The 15,188-nt window shown below is 44.7% G+C and overlaps 1 protein-coding gene across 1 annotated transcript; it reads right to left on the bottom strand.

Annotated features, from left to right (window-relative positions):
• Window positions 1-2,544: 2,544 nt before the first annotated feature.
• Window positions 2,545-14,553, bottom strand: NPM1 (nucleophosmin 1). Its single transcript, XM_030957451.1, has 11 exons — window positions 14,419-14,553; window positions 13,643-13,722; window positions 10,764-10,883; window positions 9,903-9,996; window positions 9,075-9,175; window positions 8,547-8,608; window positions 8,049-8,103; window positions 6,972-7,061; window positions 5,983-6,084; window positions 3,865-3,939; window positions 2,545-2,893 (listed from the first exon to the last, which is right to left on the bottom strand). Exons 1-11 carry the CDS (start codon window positions 14,480-14,482, stop codon window positions 2,855-2,857), a joined length of 882 nt encoding a protein of 293 aa, XP_030813311.1. The 5' UTR covers window positions 14,483-14,553; the 3' UTR covers window positions 2,545-2,854.
• Between the last annotated feature and the right edge of the window lie 635 nt (window positions 14,554-15,188).

The following is a 15,188-nucleotide window of genomic DNA, read 5'->3' as shown; positions in this document are numbered from 1 at the left end:
CTCTATCTGCAGCCAACACAGCACAGTCACACACCCCCGCTCAGCTGGGTGGCCTCCTCTTTGTCCCACACACGGGGACACCAGCTACCTGTTCACTGTACGGAATGAAACACTTGCAGAAGGAAATGAAATATGAAAAAAGCTGGAACAGACACGATCTGCAATGGGAACGGCAGCAGTAGGGGCAATTCATGTACAAAGGAAAGGTGAAGGCACCACTACCTGGAGAGGCATTTCATCATCCTGTAAAGTTGTTTTCCCATCACAGTGTTAGGAAATAGCAGTGCATCTGGCTGCAGAGCTCCACACTCTCAAATAAGCCATCCTCAAGGACCAGGATCACACAGAGGCTCCGAACCCTCAACACAGCTATCAAAACACTACAGCTTTGTTTCCATCATTACTATGGCAAGAACATGTTTCAACTCTGCAGAAAGTCAAAAGCAGTACTTCAAAAACCCACATCTGTTATTTGTCTTTTCTCTTCAACAGGTATTTTCACATCTGAGCTTATTTTAAAATCAAACTTTGAGGCTCTGTTCAAAGTGAAAGACCTGGCAGCTGCACGTGAACATCCAAGAGGATACAGCTGCATCCAGAGTCACCAGATAGCCAGTCCCAAAAGGAGCCAGGGTTTGGAGATGTGACCAGCACAACAGCAGAGGTAGGGAAAAGGCCTCACAGCCAGAAGTGGGGCAGTGACCATCCCTCACTACTCCATGAGCTGGCAGAGAACAGTGCGAGACCTAACCAGGGCCAAGTAATTGTTATGCCACGAGGGTGCCTCAAAGATGCCTCATGAGGTTCAACAGCAGCCTGACAACGACTTGACCTACATTGTACCTCAGCACCAGCACAGCAATGATTTCCTTCAGAGCTGCCCATACAGGCTCTGCCTTTCCCCTGCAATGCTTCTGCACAGCACGGCTGCACCCCAGACCTGCTTTGGTCAGTCACCTACACACAGACATCACCCTGGCTTTTCTTAAAACTTTAGCAATCAGAGTATTTTACTGGCTAGTAATTTCTTGCTGAAATTACTGTACAATTTTCACTTCTTTCAGCCAAAATTGAGGGCAATTTTGCTTAAATAAGCCTGTCTGTGCCATTAGCTGTTTCACCAGGGAAGTCTGCTCTCACTTGTGAATATGACATCATCTATTGACATAACCCCACCAAAACAGGCATTTCAAACCGTTATACTCTGCCATTTCACATGCTGCAATTATACTCAAGCTTAAACGAATCTTTGACACAAGACTTGCACCATTTTGCTTGTCTACCATGCACTTCCCTTGGCTTTATTTTCCCCAAAAGAACTATTTGCTTCTGGAGACTTGCACTGCTTTCCATTGCACCCAGCATCTCAACTACAGGAACTAAGGGTTTTGTAACAGCAAACATAAAAAAAATAAATTCAGTGGCAAATCAAATTGTCTATCCTACCTAAACAACTTGTAAAGAATGCTCAGTAGAACAGACCCCATGCCCAATCAGCACAACCTAGTGTGTCTTGCAAAGCCATGTGCTGCAGGACCAAAGTGTCCCAAGTCCTTCAAGTGGGGAAAACTCAGCCTGTTTTACTCAAGTTAGGGGGTTTTCTGCTGTGAGAACACAAGTCAGTTGTGTTAATTTCCAAACACAGCAAGGATTAAAGCAGAGTTTGATAGTTACCATTCAAGTGCTTGAATGTTTTCTGAGTATTCTTCCAGTCCCCATGACTGCTGTTACTGGACACAAGGTGGAACAGTCATGCATTGGAAGTGACAGCAGACAGGAGCCTTGACGAGTCTCATCCTCAAGGCACAGACATCCATGCTTCCCTTCACCTGAAAGCCCTTACAAACATTGATGGTTTTCACTTCGTGTAACAAGAATGGCCCAAAATTTTAATTGTGGCTCTGAGCATCAAGTGAAGGCCAGAGGACCAGAGAGGACTTCCTGCTCATTTAAGCTTTTGGATTTGTTGGAGATCAGTCTCAGCATTCCCAGGAATTTATCCACAGGCTCTGAACTCACTCAGTGAGCTCTCCAGGCACACCCTTCAGCATTCAAGCTAATTCTTCTCTCCACAAAATCCTCACAGGAGTCATTATGGGAGGCAGCCTCAGACTCTGCAGCTCCTCAGAGGAACAGCACAGCCAGCAAATCCCAGATCAAAAGTATTGCATTTTACAAGTGGAGTTCCAGGCCCTATAAACCCAGTAGTTAGAACAAAACCATAAACCAAAGTGCAGCGAAGCAGGTCAGAAACTGAGATGCAGGAAGGGCTGTTTCAGGCAATTATATAATTAGTGGTCACTTTCAGACAAGAATAAAGCCCCACTTGCCGCTTCAGTCTTCTTCCCAATCATCTGCTCCGTAGCTCCAAAGCTCATGGAACTGGAGTTGTTTTTGAAGCTGACAACACACGAAAGTTTATGCGTACTTGCTAAAGAGAAGCAGCTAAAATACTCAAAGGTAGTTCCTCAGAGAACTTTAAAGCCCAATTATCTCTGGGTTCAGTATGCAGATCCCCCTCATCCATAAAAAAAGAAACAATAGTACTGTATCAAAATACTAAATTTTATTTTTTTCACATACATTTAGTCTCCCCACCGTTTCCATTTGTCTGACCACCACCATGCCTTATCAAAACATTCCATACATACTTAAAATGAAGCTGAGGGTGGAGTCCTGTCTTTAAAAACTAAACAGGCATTTTGGACAACACATTCTTGGCAAAGTAATCTGGATGACATTTATCAGACACAGGAGGGAAAGCTCTTTCAGTATTTGTAAAAAGAACAGCCAAATAATGGTTACAGAAGTAAGACTGCAGATTTTAACGAACTGTTTAAACTGTTTTCTTTTCTTACAGAGTCTGTCTCCACTGCCAGAGAGCTTGAATGACCTGGAAGTGTACACAAAAAGTTAGAAATTGAAATCCATTTTTAAAAATTATTTTTAGCTTACTATCACCACTTATTTCATAAAATACTGACAAGAAATTGTAACAAAAGTACATTCCTTTCAGAGAAAATCAAGTTGAAAGCATGACGTTGGATCCTTCTGCTAGAAGATTGTTATTCACACCAGGTCACAATAGTAAGAATTCAGTGAAGGTTGAGTGAAAGGATGGGTGTGGATCAGTGAGGCAAATACTGGCTGAACTCTGCCTACCCTGGCTAATGCCACAGCAGGTCCAGTAGTTGAGGCTGACTGCTTTTTAACATTCCTTCAGGAACATATCAATTTGTCCATCTGACAAGTTTACACCGAACCACTGAGGGAAGCAGGAAAGCATAAGCAATTCTGTCACTGCAAAACTGACTTGGTGAAATTTTGATAGGGAAATCTAAGACACATTTTCAGCTTAGTCTGTGTTAAGTAGTAACTAATTCAGAAACTTGCTTCCTGATATCACAATTTGGCTTGTGCTCTTTCAAGAGCTCTGTTGATTCTGGGAGAGAATGTGGCAAGAATGCCATAATCTCCATCACAAAACAGCTCTGCTGTCCCAGACACCCTCCCCAACAAAGGGCTGAACACCAGACTGGCTGAGGTGGCCAAATTCAGCAGCAAGGGAAACCACAGCTCATTTCCTTAGCCAATATGGTGCCAAAAGGAAAATTCTGTGGGTTTAGTAAGCAAGAGATAATTTACCAACCATATAAAAGCTGGAAAAATGTAATAAAACATTAGCTTTCCCATCTTAGCCAACTAAAACCCTTAAAACCATTCCCATATATTTAACCTGAAGTATTGTTTGTGGTTTGCAACCCTTTGAAACAGTCCAAAGCTTGTAAAGATTAAGAAGTGGAAAAGAATCCCCAAGGTTATAAAAGTTTTTGGACTTTATCAAGCTCTGATGAATTCTGTTACCTTCTGGTCCTCTGTCCTGAAGCAATTCTTAACGTAGTTGGCAAATTTGGGCTCCAGCTTAGGAAGGGTAGTACCCTATTTGGAAAAAAAAGTCTGCAGGTCACTTAATGCTCTTAACAATATGATGCTGAAAACCCTTTGCAATACATGAAGTTTGAACTCACCTGGCAACTTCCCACACTAGTCTGCTTTAAACCATTTTAGGAAGTTTGTTTTTCTACCATGCCCAGCTATTTCTGACAGAAGTGGCTACAAACTGAATTGCTGTCCAAGATTCTTTGCTGATGCTGAAGAGCATAACAGTGTTCACCACTTAAAATCATTGTTTGTAGTAAACAGTCCCATACTACTCAGATAAATTACAATTAATTCTTTATTTATGGACTCTTACTGCAAAACACAACTTGAGACCACCCTTCAAAGGCAGATTTTTAACTTCAGCTCTCTGAAGCAAAAAACATGAATGGACATCCCACCTATCTTTAAAAACTCACTAATACACTACTCATTAATATGTAACTTCTATTAAATTAAAGAACTGTTCTAGAAACATTTCCTTATAATCCCTGGAATTGTGTTTGCACATGCTCAAATGTACAAGGCAGATTCAGTTACTAAATCATACATACAGGTTTATCATCTTATCTCCTAGTATCTCCAGGGAAAATAATAGAGCATGCTATTATAGGAGACACTGATTTCTTTTCACATGTCCCAAAAGAAACTTTTCAATTTCCCAGGCGAATCAGTTGAAATATCGCATGTCAATTAGGACAGCACACTGAGCTGCTCCCTGCTAGACAGCACTTCCTTGTAGAAGCACTCTTCAGCACCAGATAATGTATTTTAAAGCTCTTTTTGCCAGTTATCCGCTCTGCATGCTTCCCTCTGCACGTGTCTACTGTCTGCTCACATGTCTACTGTGAGCAGCTCAGCCACTTGTGCTCACACTGCAGAAGTACCACTCATCATGGCTCCTGAGTCATTCCTAACACCACAGAAGCTTCCCGGGTTACTGTGACCCACCAGGATGGGCCCATCCATCATGCCTGGCTCACAGGCCAGGGCTCTGCAATTCCATCCTCATCACAGCCTGTCATTGCTCATTCTGCATCCACCCTGCATAGAAACACTTCTGGTCTCATTTTGCATTCCTGGAAAAAAGCAGCCCCAAAACACTAATGGATCTAAGCAGAAGATGATCCTAATTCTTTAGGTGACCTTTGTTTGCCATTGTATAGGTTTAAGAAGTGTATTATCTTGAATTAAAAAACCCCATCAGCAAGCCAACAATGCTTCCTAGCACTCACATCAGCACTTGTGAGCCAGCCAAGGGCAGCCATAGGCAGACCCTCACTCCCATCTGCTCCAAGCACAGGATACTCAGAACACAGCCCTTGCTGGCACATGCACCTCAACCCTGGCTCAGGAGGTAAAGAATCACTTGCTACACCCAACCAGCCTGCAACTGGATTTTCTATTTTATACTTAAATAGCTGCTAATAACACTACTGACACATGTGACCACCATGCTGGTCAGACCTGGTAACAACCAGAGCAAGTGACTGGCCTGATGCCTTAAAAGGGTGAAACATCCACTGAAGGGAGACTTAAGCCCGGATCCCTCCAGAAAGCAAAAGCTTTCAGGTCTGCAGCAGTGCTTTAACTCATACCACAAGCACTTATCTCCCTCTTCTGGAAGTTACTGAGCCTTACAAGCATCAGGATATACTGCTTCAAGACCAAGGCATTCCAACCACGGGAAGAACTCACTCCACTTTACTTTTGTAACCCAAAGTGTATATGCACTATTTAAGTCATCTTAACAGTAAGTATAGCCTAAAGGTTTTTTTTTTTAATTTGAATGCAGACAGTTCACCAAGAAATACCAAACTCCTAATCAGCACTACTGGAAAAATACAAAGTGGTTTTGTTTCTCATGAGTAGAGGCTTTTCCCTGCAAATGTGTTTTCATTTCTCTGAGCTTCAACGTCAACACCCACTCATAGTAACAGCACAGGAATCAGTAACATCGTAACCATTTATTGAAACATCCAATTTTTTTCAGCTGTGTAAGTGTAAAAGAAAGGTTGAGAAACTTCGTTCCCAGAGACTCACCTTATCTACCGATGCTTGCATTTTTGCTTTTATCTCCTCTAACGACAGAGGGACTTTTGGTGTTTTTGGAGTTAGAGTTTTATCCTTCTTGGAATCTGGAGTCTGAAAATTATTTCATTAGTAACTTGCACATAAAGTTACAGAGAATATAAGATATATTTTACAAAACTAGCCATCACACTGATAGTCCATACAGTTTTCAGACAGTCACAAAACCTAAATTTATGCTTCCCTCACATTCCTTAGAAGCATGAAAAATAACGATTTTCAAATCTGGAGTTATTAGAGTTAGCTAGAGTTAGCATAGCTGGTGTCTCATGCTTCTGGGCAGGTGCCTCCAGAGCTCTTTGAATAGAAATGAAACCAAAAATAGCCAAAATTTTTAGTGATTCAGAGTTTACTCCATATCAGTAGCCAGATTAGGCCATGCTTTAAAAGGCACACCTGCAGTGCTTCTCAAATGCTGTCCCACCATGCATCCCATGCTCATGTCTGTATGAACCTTCCTGGAATTATGTCTGAGTACATGCAGCAAGGAGGAGCTGCACAAGGAATCAGGATACAATCACACAGCATTAACAAGGAAGGAAACAGCCAGTCCTGCAGTGGGTCATTGTCACGAGAGCCCCTTTTCTTGGTTCCACTGGAAAACAGCCTCCAGTGTTCTCCAGTGGAAACACACTTGGCAGTCACCCTCTTGTACTAGGTGCTGCACAAAACCAATAGATTTAGTGTTTCAAACCAAAGAATTACCAGTATTCCCAAGGGACAGTATGTCTGATTTCAGATCCTGACTGTTGTAGGTACATACTGACCACTGAAGAGTTTCACAGAAAACATGAAGCAGTGAACAGTATCTTCAACATGCTTTACATCAAGATCTAAAAACCTAATTTGAATGTTAGTATGTGGTTTGAAGTTACTATTAGGCAAGAAACTAGCTTCCCCAGTAGAATAAACCTTTGTTTTACCCAGTTGTTTTCACTCACTTTTGATTTAGATGCTGGTGTGGATGGCTTAGAGTCTTTTCCATTCTGCTTTGCTTTCTGCATATTTTTTCCTGCAGCCTCACGAACAGGCTGAAAGGCAAGCACACAAGTTCATTTGTCAGACGAACTGCAAGCAAACTCAAGATAGCATGTTACAGGAACCCAAAGGAAAACCTCTTCGTGCAGAACAGTAACACACCCAAGAACAAGTTCTGTTACATCATTCAGTCCTGTCTTTTTTCTGTAACACAACCATTATCTCATTTGGCATTTCATCCAGAAATATTGCCTGGGATGTGCATGGGACATGATACCACATGCATATCTAAGACACAGAGTCTAAAATTCCTGAATCAATCAAGTGACCATTTTGTTCAGTCACCCTAGATCACATCAGATGGCTGGAATCAGCATTTCAGACTCATTACCAGGCCACTGTGCATTATCACTTATGGCAATTCAGTAAGGACAAACAGCACATGGTGAAGTAAAACATTAAATATCTGTTTTTAAACAGTAGGTATGAACATAAAAATTCAAGCTAAGTACACAAGTGTGAGAACAAGAAAATGCCTCCCTCTCCTCCCGGTGCAGCTGCCCTGCAGCGCATCCACAGCACCACCAGATGGCCCTCGAGGGCCGAAGGAACAGCACCTCCCGGCACGTCCCTGCCTCGGTGAACCCTGCCGGAGGCTCACACATTTACAGCCTTTTGCATCTGCAGTCGCTGAAGGCTCCTTTCCACAGCATGCAGGACTAGAACTGCAAAGCACAACCCCCTTTGAGCAGGATTTCATTTGCTGTTTAACAGCCATCCAGGCCCACACCAGTCTGACAGCTGCATACCTGTGCTGATAAGACCCAGTCACCCCTTTGCAGCCAAGGAAATAGAACATGGACTGGGATGGGTGCACATTCACACTGAAGTGTTTTCACACCCTATTACAATTTCTTCACACAGGCTGAGCTAAACCTAGTGCATCCCCCATTCACACATTCCAGAGAGCTGTGATAAAACTTATTGATTTAAGGGACTATCTGCCCGATTACTATCATATCACAGGATTAGCCACTTACTTTCTTTATTGGTGCTTTAATTTCTTCCTCATCATCCTCTAAGTCATCCTCATCACTACAATTAAAAAGGAAGTCACTCACCATAACTCAAGATCCACGTTAGGAATTGATCTTCCCCCTCCCTCCCAATAAAATGTTTTATTCATGAAGGAAGCAAGCAATCTTTTCAAGTTTACTTTATACCTTAACACATGGCTAAGTGCTAGGGCAAGCACTACCTTTGAAGCAGTTAAATGCACTCCCCTTCAATACTGAAGGGATATATCGTAGGGACTTCCACTACTACTTTTAGAAGTTAATGAGTAACAGGAAACCCAGTATAACATATCTGAAGAACACTAATTTACATAGCATTGCAGAGATAAGTAAGACAAGGATACTTTTTCCCCAGTCAAGATACAGGAGCTTTTTCACTTAGCATCCAGTAGCGTCACACAATTTACGTTCTGAAAGTTAGCCCTGTATTTTAAAACACGTTATCAAAACAGGAATACGTACTCATCATCGTCATCCTCATCTTCATCATCATCCTCATCATCTTCTGCTAATTTTGGTTTTTTCTTTAAGAAAGAAAGCCTGTTAAGTGTTGATAGCATTTTTTGGTAATAAAGAGCAACTGTCGTACAAAACAACTATGGCAAAAGTACATGGCTACTTTCCATCAATTTAGCTAAACCCAGGAACTTACAGCTGCCAAGTCCCAAGCTATTGACTTAGTCCACTGCATATGCTCTGAGCCTAGGAATCTTTCCTCGTTAGTAAAGTCCAGCGCTTTAATCAGCATCAACTCTTGCAGTACACTGATGTTTATACTAGAACCTGCAGTTACTACAGGAGACAGAATTTCCACAAAAGCAGCCATTCTATCTACCCCTTCAGCAGAATTTTGGGACCTTCTGTAATTTAGTACAAAATAATCCCGTCCCACTTATAATAGCAAGGCATCTAACTACCTCCTCCTAGAGGCAGCACTAATACCAAACTAGAAGAAAACACTGCAAACAAAGTGACTGCAAGTCCATATACCTGTGGTGGTTTAGCTCCTCCACTTGCTGGTCTCTTTGTTGAAGCATTAACAATTTTTGCATCATCTTCCTCCTCATCTGATTCTGGCTCTTCTTCTAATGCTGATAAAGCAAAGGCAAAGTGTAAAAACCTCACCTCATATAACAATATAAAGCAAGACTGCTAGTAAGAAACAAAGAGCATCACCCATAACTGAGTAGGTTTGGTCTGGCTGAGGTGCTGAATCGGTACCAGGAAGCTTCCCACTAGTGACCTAACCACTGACTAGGAGGTTTTCCACCTGATTGAAGCAGGTACTACTACAGGGAAATCCTAATCAGGTGAACTACCACCCCTCACACTGGTCAGAACACTTTTCACACACAACAGACAACACAACGTCAAAAATAATGTTTTCTCCATTCCTAAGGAGACACTTTTGAAAACTAGTAGAGAAAGATCAAAGACAATTTCTTAAAGGAGAAGACTAGTCCTGGGTTAGTTTAGTTAAAAAACAGAACTATTTCATGGGCAGTCTTCTCACATTCAGCTGATAAGCAGAAAGCCTACAGTGGGACACCAACACCCACCCCTCTAAGGGGAGAAATTAGAACTGCAATTCCAAGGATGACAAACGCCCCTTATCCATACAAAAAACAAGTGGCAAGTAAAGGCATGCAAGCACTCCTCCCAACTTCTGCCCTACAGCCCCTTTATGCTGAGTATGTGCCTGTAAGATTCAGAGGGTGAGTACCAGCAAAAGCACTGCTTGCAGCACCAGCTGCAGATCCTTCAAGTTCTGCAGGTGCTGCCAGGTGCCAGGACACAGCAGCGAGCAGCCATACGTACCTACGAGGTGCTGACCACTGACGTAAACAGGCCCTGAACCACATTTCAACCTTAACACCACTGGTGGTGTGATCTCGAAGCCACCCAATGAAACCTGTGAGACAAAGCACTGGTATTCAGTCGCATATTCCAGGCAAAGTATATTTAACAGACATTCCACCCCAGTCGAAACAAGCACCAACAGCTGGAAACTCCATGGCTAACAGTTACTCCAAGTTCCCTTTCAAAGGAGTATTCTGCAAGTGTTAAAAGGTCAACTCAGAGTCAATAAGCCACACACAGGGGTTTACTACACTCGTTGCTTATCCCAGCTAAAGTACACCAAGGCCAGACTAATACACATTTGTTTCTACTCCACTTGGCAGCAATGTCGATTTGAACATCATCCATCCCACCTGCCCCAGCATTGTGCAGTTATACACTATCAGCAGCTGAGTCAAACTATATTCCCGATAGCAGAAATGACAACAAGGTGCCCTTTAGAGAGGAGCAATCATCTTCAGAGTGGCATTAGAGCTTGGCACCTGCATAAAACATGAATTGTTCCCATCCCAGGTTTAAAGAAAGCAAGACAACCTAAAGATGCATCTGCTTGCATATGCCTGGACTTGTCTGTCTATAGATGGCATGAATAATTACTGTCACTTAAAAAATGTGTAATTTGAACAAGTCCGTTATCTCCACATGACTCAAGTACTCTACCAGGCACAAAAAAAGATGTATTTACTACATGCAGTAAAACAGACACTTCTCTGAACACACTGCTCAGTTTCACTAAAATTCAGTTGACCCAAGCCATTTTTAACTTTTTTCTCACTAGAGACCAAATTTACAGTAGATTCTCCAAGTTTCTGCACTTACTGTAGGCTGCACTGACATTTTCAGAGATGCCAGCACTACTTTAGTAGGGTTGCCTTCATAGTCCAGTGCTTCTGCTTCTACAATGTGTAATTCATCTTTGGCTCCAGCTCCTAAAGTAACCTGTGAAGTCAAGAACAGGACACAGTCTGAGCATCCCAAATATTTTTTTATCTTCTAAACTCCATTCAATGTTCTGCATCATTAAATATTGAAATCTGCATTTCTGACTACAAATTATTCCATCAGACTCCATCCTAAGCTGACACCCTTTCTCCATAACACTGAAACTTCCAAGGGGCACCTCCAGGCATGTTCTGAGGACAGTGAAATCAGGTCACTTGCTGCTGGATGACTGCACCAAAAAGAGGCAGTGGCAAGTTCAGTCAGCTTTACAGCTGGTCCAAGGAGAGAAATATAAACACATTATCTCCTCTACAGAAACACACCTACAGCTTTCCCCCTCCTGCCACATTTATCTGCCAACTGCCTCCCTTTACCACACTGTGCACCTTTTGCTTACTTGACATTCACTGAGGATTTTAACAGCAGCTTAGTTGCATTTCTAAACTCAAGTACCTGGATCCCTTACTCTGAGTCGGGCACTTTCTGAAGAGTCAAAACTCTGCAAGGAGACAAGTGAGTGACAGACAGCGGTCAGGCCTGAAACTCCAGTTCACTGAACCTTGGGCCCCTCTAACAGGAGTACATGCAGAAGATGTGAAAACCCTTCATACTACAACTCTTCCCAACAGCAGTGCACAAAGCTTTGTGCTTCCTTCCCTAAACCCCAAACAAAGAAAGCTTTCCAACCCCCACGGGAGATGTGGGTGTGAACACTTCAGGCAGAGGCACAGAAGTTTCTATTCTTCAAGAGCTGAAGAGCTTTAATGAGGCTGTAATGGTCCACACTTAAGATGTATCAGACTGAAGGCTGGAAAATAGAACGTTGGGATTCACTAGTTCTGGCAAATTTTGTTATTAGCAATTCAAAGAGGTGAAATTGCAGCTCTGATCTCACCCCTCAAATGTGCTGTCAACAACACTGAATTGCTCAGCTAGTGGGACAAAAATTTTAGACCATGTCCTGTCATTCACCCCAGTTCAATACTATTAGCTCTTTTTATTTATTTCTCGTGTGTTTGCCAAGCATCCATGCACGTGCTTTAATTTCTACATTGAAGGAATGCACACCAAATAGGTAATGAAGCAGTGACCACCCCCGTTCTTAGCTGCCATTATTAAGACATTTACAGAAATTCATGGCACTTTTACCTCCTCCATCTATCCTCCTCTTCTCCTTTTTACTCCCTTTTCTCCCCATCCTGCTGTACCTCATGCCCAAGTCCACCACCACACTTGGTGGTGCGAAGACAGACACTGTCTTTATTCATGTGGGAGCACAGACCAGCCCCCAGGTATTTGCTGCCTTTACACCTTTTCTTTACATCTTTCCTCTACTGAATAGGGTCTTTTCTGTTTCAACCACGTCCCACACCTTTTAAGTCCTAAAGGCTCTTAAGTATTTCCTAGTTTGTCCTTTGGTATGTTAACCCTATTCTCCTGGGCATCACCCCTTTAAATACTACGAGAAGAGGTTACTGACACAAGACTTGATTCCCCCCCACAAGCCTAACAACAAAGTAGTGGTGTGGATTTTTACTTCATCCCTCAGAGTACAACATTAGAAGACATGCTACAGCTAATTCTGAAAATATAATTAGAAAAAGAACTTTGAGTAAAACAATACAATTTAAGTATCACTAATTTTAACTGCATAACAAACATTCAAACAGAAGAAATCTGCATGTGGACTTGCCCTAAACATTGCTATACTCTTCTATCAAAAGGAATTCTAATTAAAAACAAATTACTCATTGTCAAGTCCAGGCTGTAGTTTTCATAATATACAAGGATGAAAACACATGATTCACATTGCTAACACAGAAGTGTTTTAAGTAACAGCACGAAATGTTTGGAGATACTTGTTATGCAAATGACCTCCAGGAAGCAATTCTCCTGTAGGAATTAATCCACAATTTAAAGACTCTCTTGCTTCCAGGTATAAAAGCATTTCCTTGCATTTAAATAAGCGCAGCAATACACCATAAAGATGCTATAACTCTTCAATTTCTTGCCTGTTAGGATGGGGCACATTATTGTTTTGCTATTCAAAAAAAAACATGCTCAGTCGAGAACAAAAGCCTTGAAATATTGTGTGTGACTTGGGTGGCACCAGAAAGGCCTAAGGACCCATCCAAGAACTCCCTGGGAGTCTGTCAGATGAATTATCTGAATGAAAGATGGGGTTTCCCACTTACATCCTTGGAGAGGGCAAACCAAGGACAATAAATCAAAACAAAGTGTCTGCTCTCTTATTTGGATTTACATATTATCTACTTCTAGGAAAGAAAAGGAACCCGAGCTACATTTGTGAACACACTGAAATGATTTTTAAAAATCAAGTTTCCAGTAATCTACAAGAGTGTGCCTAAGTATGACTCTTACAAGTCCATCCTTTCCCCTCTGCTCCTGTAGTATCAGCACTGTTTGCCTTAGGGATGCCGTAGTGTATAGTCTAGCACTTAATTTCATTTAGCATATACTTATTAATCCACTGAAAGTTGATTTTTAACCTTTTCCAGCCTTGCATTTGCTTGCTGTCTACAATGAAACATCAGTGGAGAAACGTTTTCAATACAGAAAGTATCTGAAATTACAGAATATGCTCCACTGCCAGTAAGAGATAGTTTTTTAAATAGATTTATGTAACAATTATCACCTGTATTATAACTGGAGAAATAAATGACACGTAAAAAAACCAACATCACAGCACACCACTACATTTAAAATGGAAAATGTAAAAGCTAAACACTACTTGCCGTTCTCAGAGACAACTGATGTTCATTTTCTTCATCATCTACTTTAAACTGAAACTCTTTATCCGCTTTAAGCTCGCAGCCTGCAAGAAAACAATTTAATTATAAGCTTACTGTTTTACTTAAGACATAAGTATTTGCTAACCAGTTACTTGGCAGCTTGGCTGCTTCCCGGCCTCGTACTTGCAGGGAACTAGCGGCACACTCCAAGCACGCACGGAGCGGAACATGTGGGGAGAGGAAAACCCCAGGCGAGAGCGGCCTGCTGCCGACCACGCAGCTCCCCTCGCGGCCCGTTCAAGCCCAGCAGTTTCAAGAGCATCCGCGCCCAGCGTCCGCCGCGGTGCCCGGGGCGATGGCAGCTCCGCACCCGCCCGCCGTGGGCGGCCGGGCCTGCCCCGGGGCGACGGGCAGCAAGGCGCGCGCGGCCGCGGCGCTCCACGTGCTCCGCCTCCGGCCGCGCTGCCATGTGCTCCGCGGGCGCCGCCGGGGCGCCGCGTCCTTAGGAACGGCGGGAGGCACCGGGAACAAAGCGCGGAACAAAGCGGGACGGGCCCCGCCACGTGCGGGCCGCGCGCCACGTGGGGAGCGCGCGGGAACGGCCGCTGCGCGCCCCCGGGCCCCGCCAGAGCCCCCGCCCCTTCCCCGCGCGCGGAGGGGCGGCGCTCGGCCGGCACAGGCCGCGGCCCTGGACGGCACCCGCACGGCGCTCGGCCCCGGGGCCTGCGGCGGCGACGGGGCCAGCGGGCCCCGGGCGAGCGTGGCGCGGCGAGCGTTACCGAAGAGGAAAGTCTGCGGGCGCAGGGGGCCCATGCTCTCCATGTCCATGGCGCTGTCCTCCATCGCGGGGCTGGGGCACGACTAAGGGAAGCTGCTGCGCTGCGGGCGGACGCGCACTAAAGGAAGCCCCGTCCCCGCCCACTCGCTGATATAGCCTCGTGATCTCGCGAGAGCCGTGAGCCCGTCCTCTGTTCCCCGCGCCGCCCCTGCGCACGCGCGCACGCTGACGGTGGTAGTGCGCGGGGCCGGGCGGGCCGCCAGGGGGCGTCGCGGCGCTGGGACCGTGTGACCCCGCCCGGGCCCGGGCCCGCCGCGATGGAGCCGGGGCCGCCCCGGGGCGCGGGGATCGCAGCGCTCCGCTCTAGGGCCGCCTCACACGTGGGGCAGAGCCATGGCGGGGGATCGCAGCGTTCCGCTCCAGGGCCGCCTCACACGTGGGGCAGAGCCATGGCGGGGGATCGCAGCGTTCCGCTCCAGGGCCGCGCTGCACGTGGGGACAGCGATGGGGGGCGCGGCCACAGCCCCGGGCCTGGCACAGGGCTTGCAGCCGCCGCAGCCCGCGGGGCTCCGCTGGCCGGAGAGCCGTGCTGCAGTGGAACGTGCCCTCCTCGCTCTGTGACGGGAGCTGGTTGTTGATGTCATCTTTGACTAAAATAATAAATGAACGAAAAGAGCTCCCTTCCTGTGCATTACCCGTTAGGATGAGCACCCACCTCGAGCTACTGCTCCCTGTGCCACTGGCTCTGAAGGCCAGGGACAGCAGCACTGC

The sequence above is a fragment of the Camarhynchus parvulus genome, chromosome 13 (assembly GCF_901933205.1).
Source record: "Camarhynchus parvulus chromosome 13, STF_HiC, whole genome shotgun sequence".
In the NCBI taxonomy this organism is placed as follows: Eukaryota; Metazoa; Chordata; class Aves; order Passeriformes; family Thraupidae; genus Camarhynchus; species Camarhynchus parvulus.
This window is presented reverse-complemented; position numbering and strand designations above follow the sequence as displayed.

What these genes read in the sequence shown, in the direction of transcription:
- NPM1 (XM_030957451.1), bottom strand. Translation starts at nt 14,482, where the DNA reads ATGGAGGACAGCGCCATGGACATGGAGAGCATGGGCCCCCTGCGCCCG. An exon ending in GAGGAGCTAAACCACCACAG is followed by an intron (nt 8,609 to 9,074) that starts GTATATGGACTT and finishes TCTTTCTTAAAG; the next exon opens with AAAAAACCAAAATTAGCAGA. An exon ending in TTAAAGCACCAATAAAGAAA is followed by an intron (nt 7,062 to 8,048) that starts GTAAGTGGCTAA and finishes CTTGCCTTTCAG; the next exon opens with CCTGTTCGTGAGGCTGCAGG.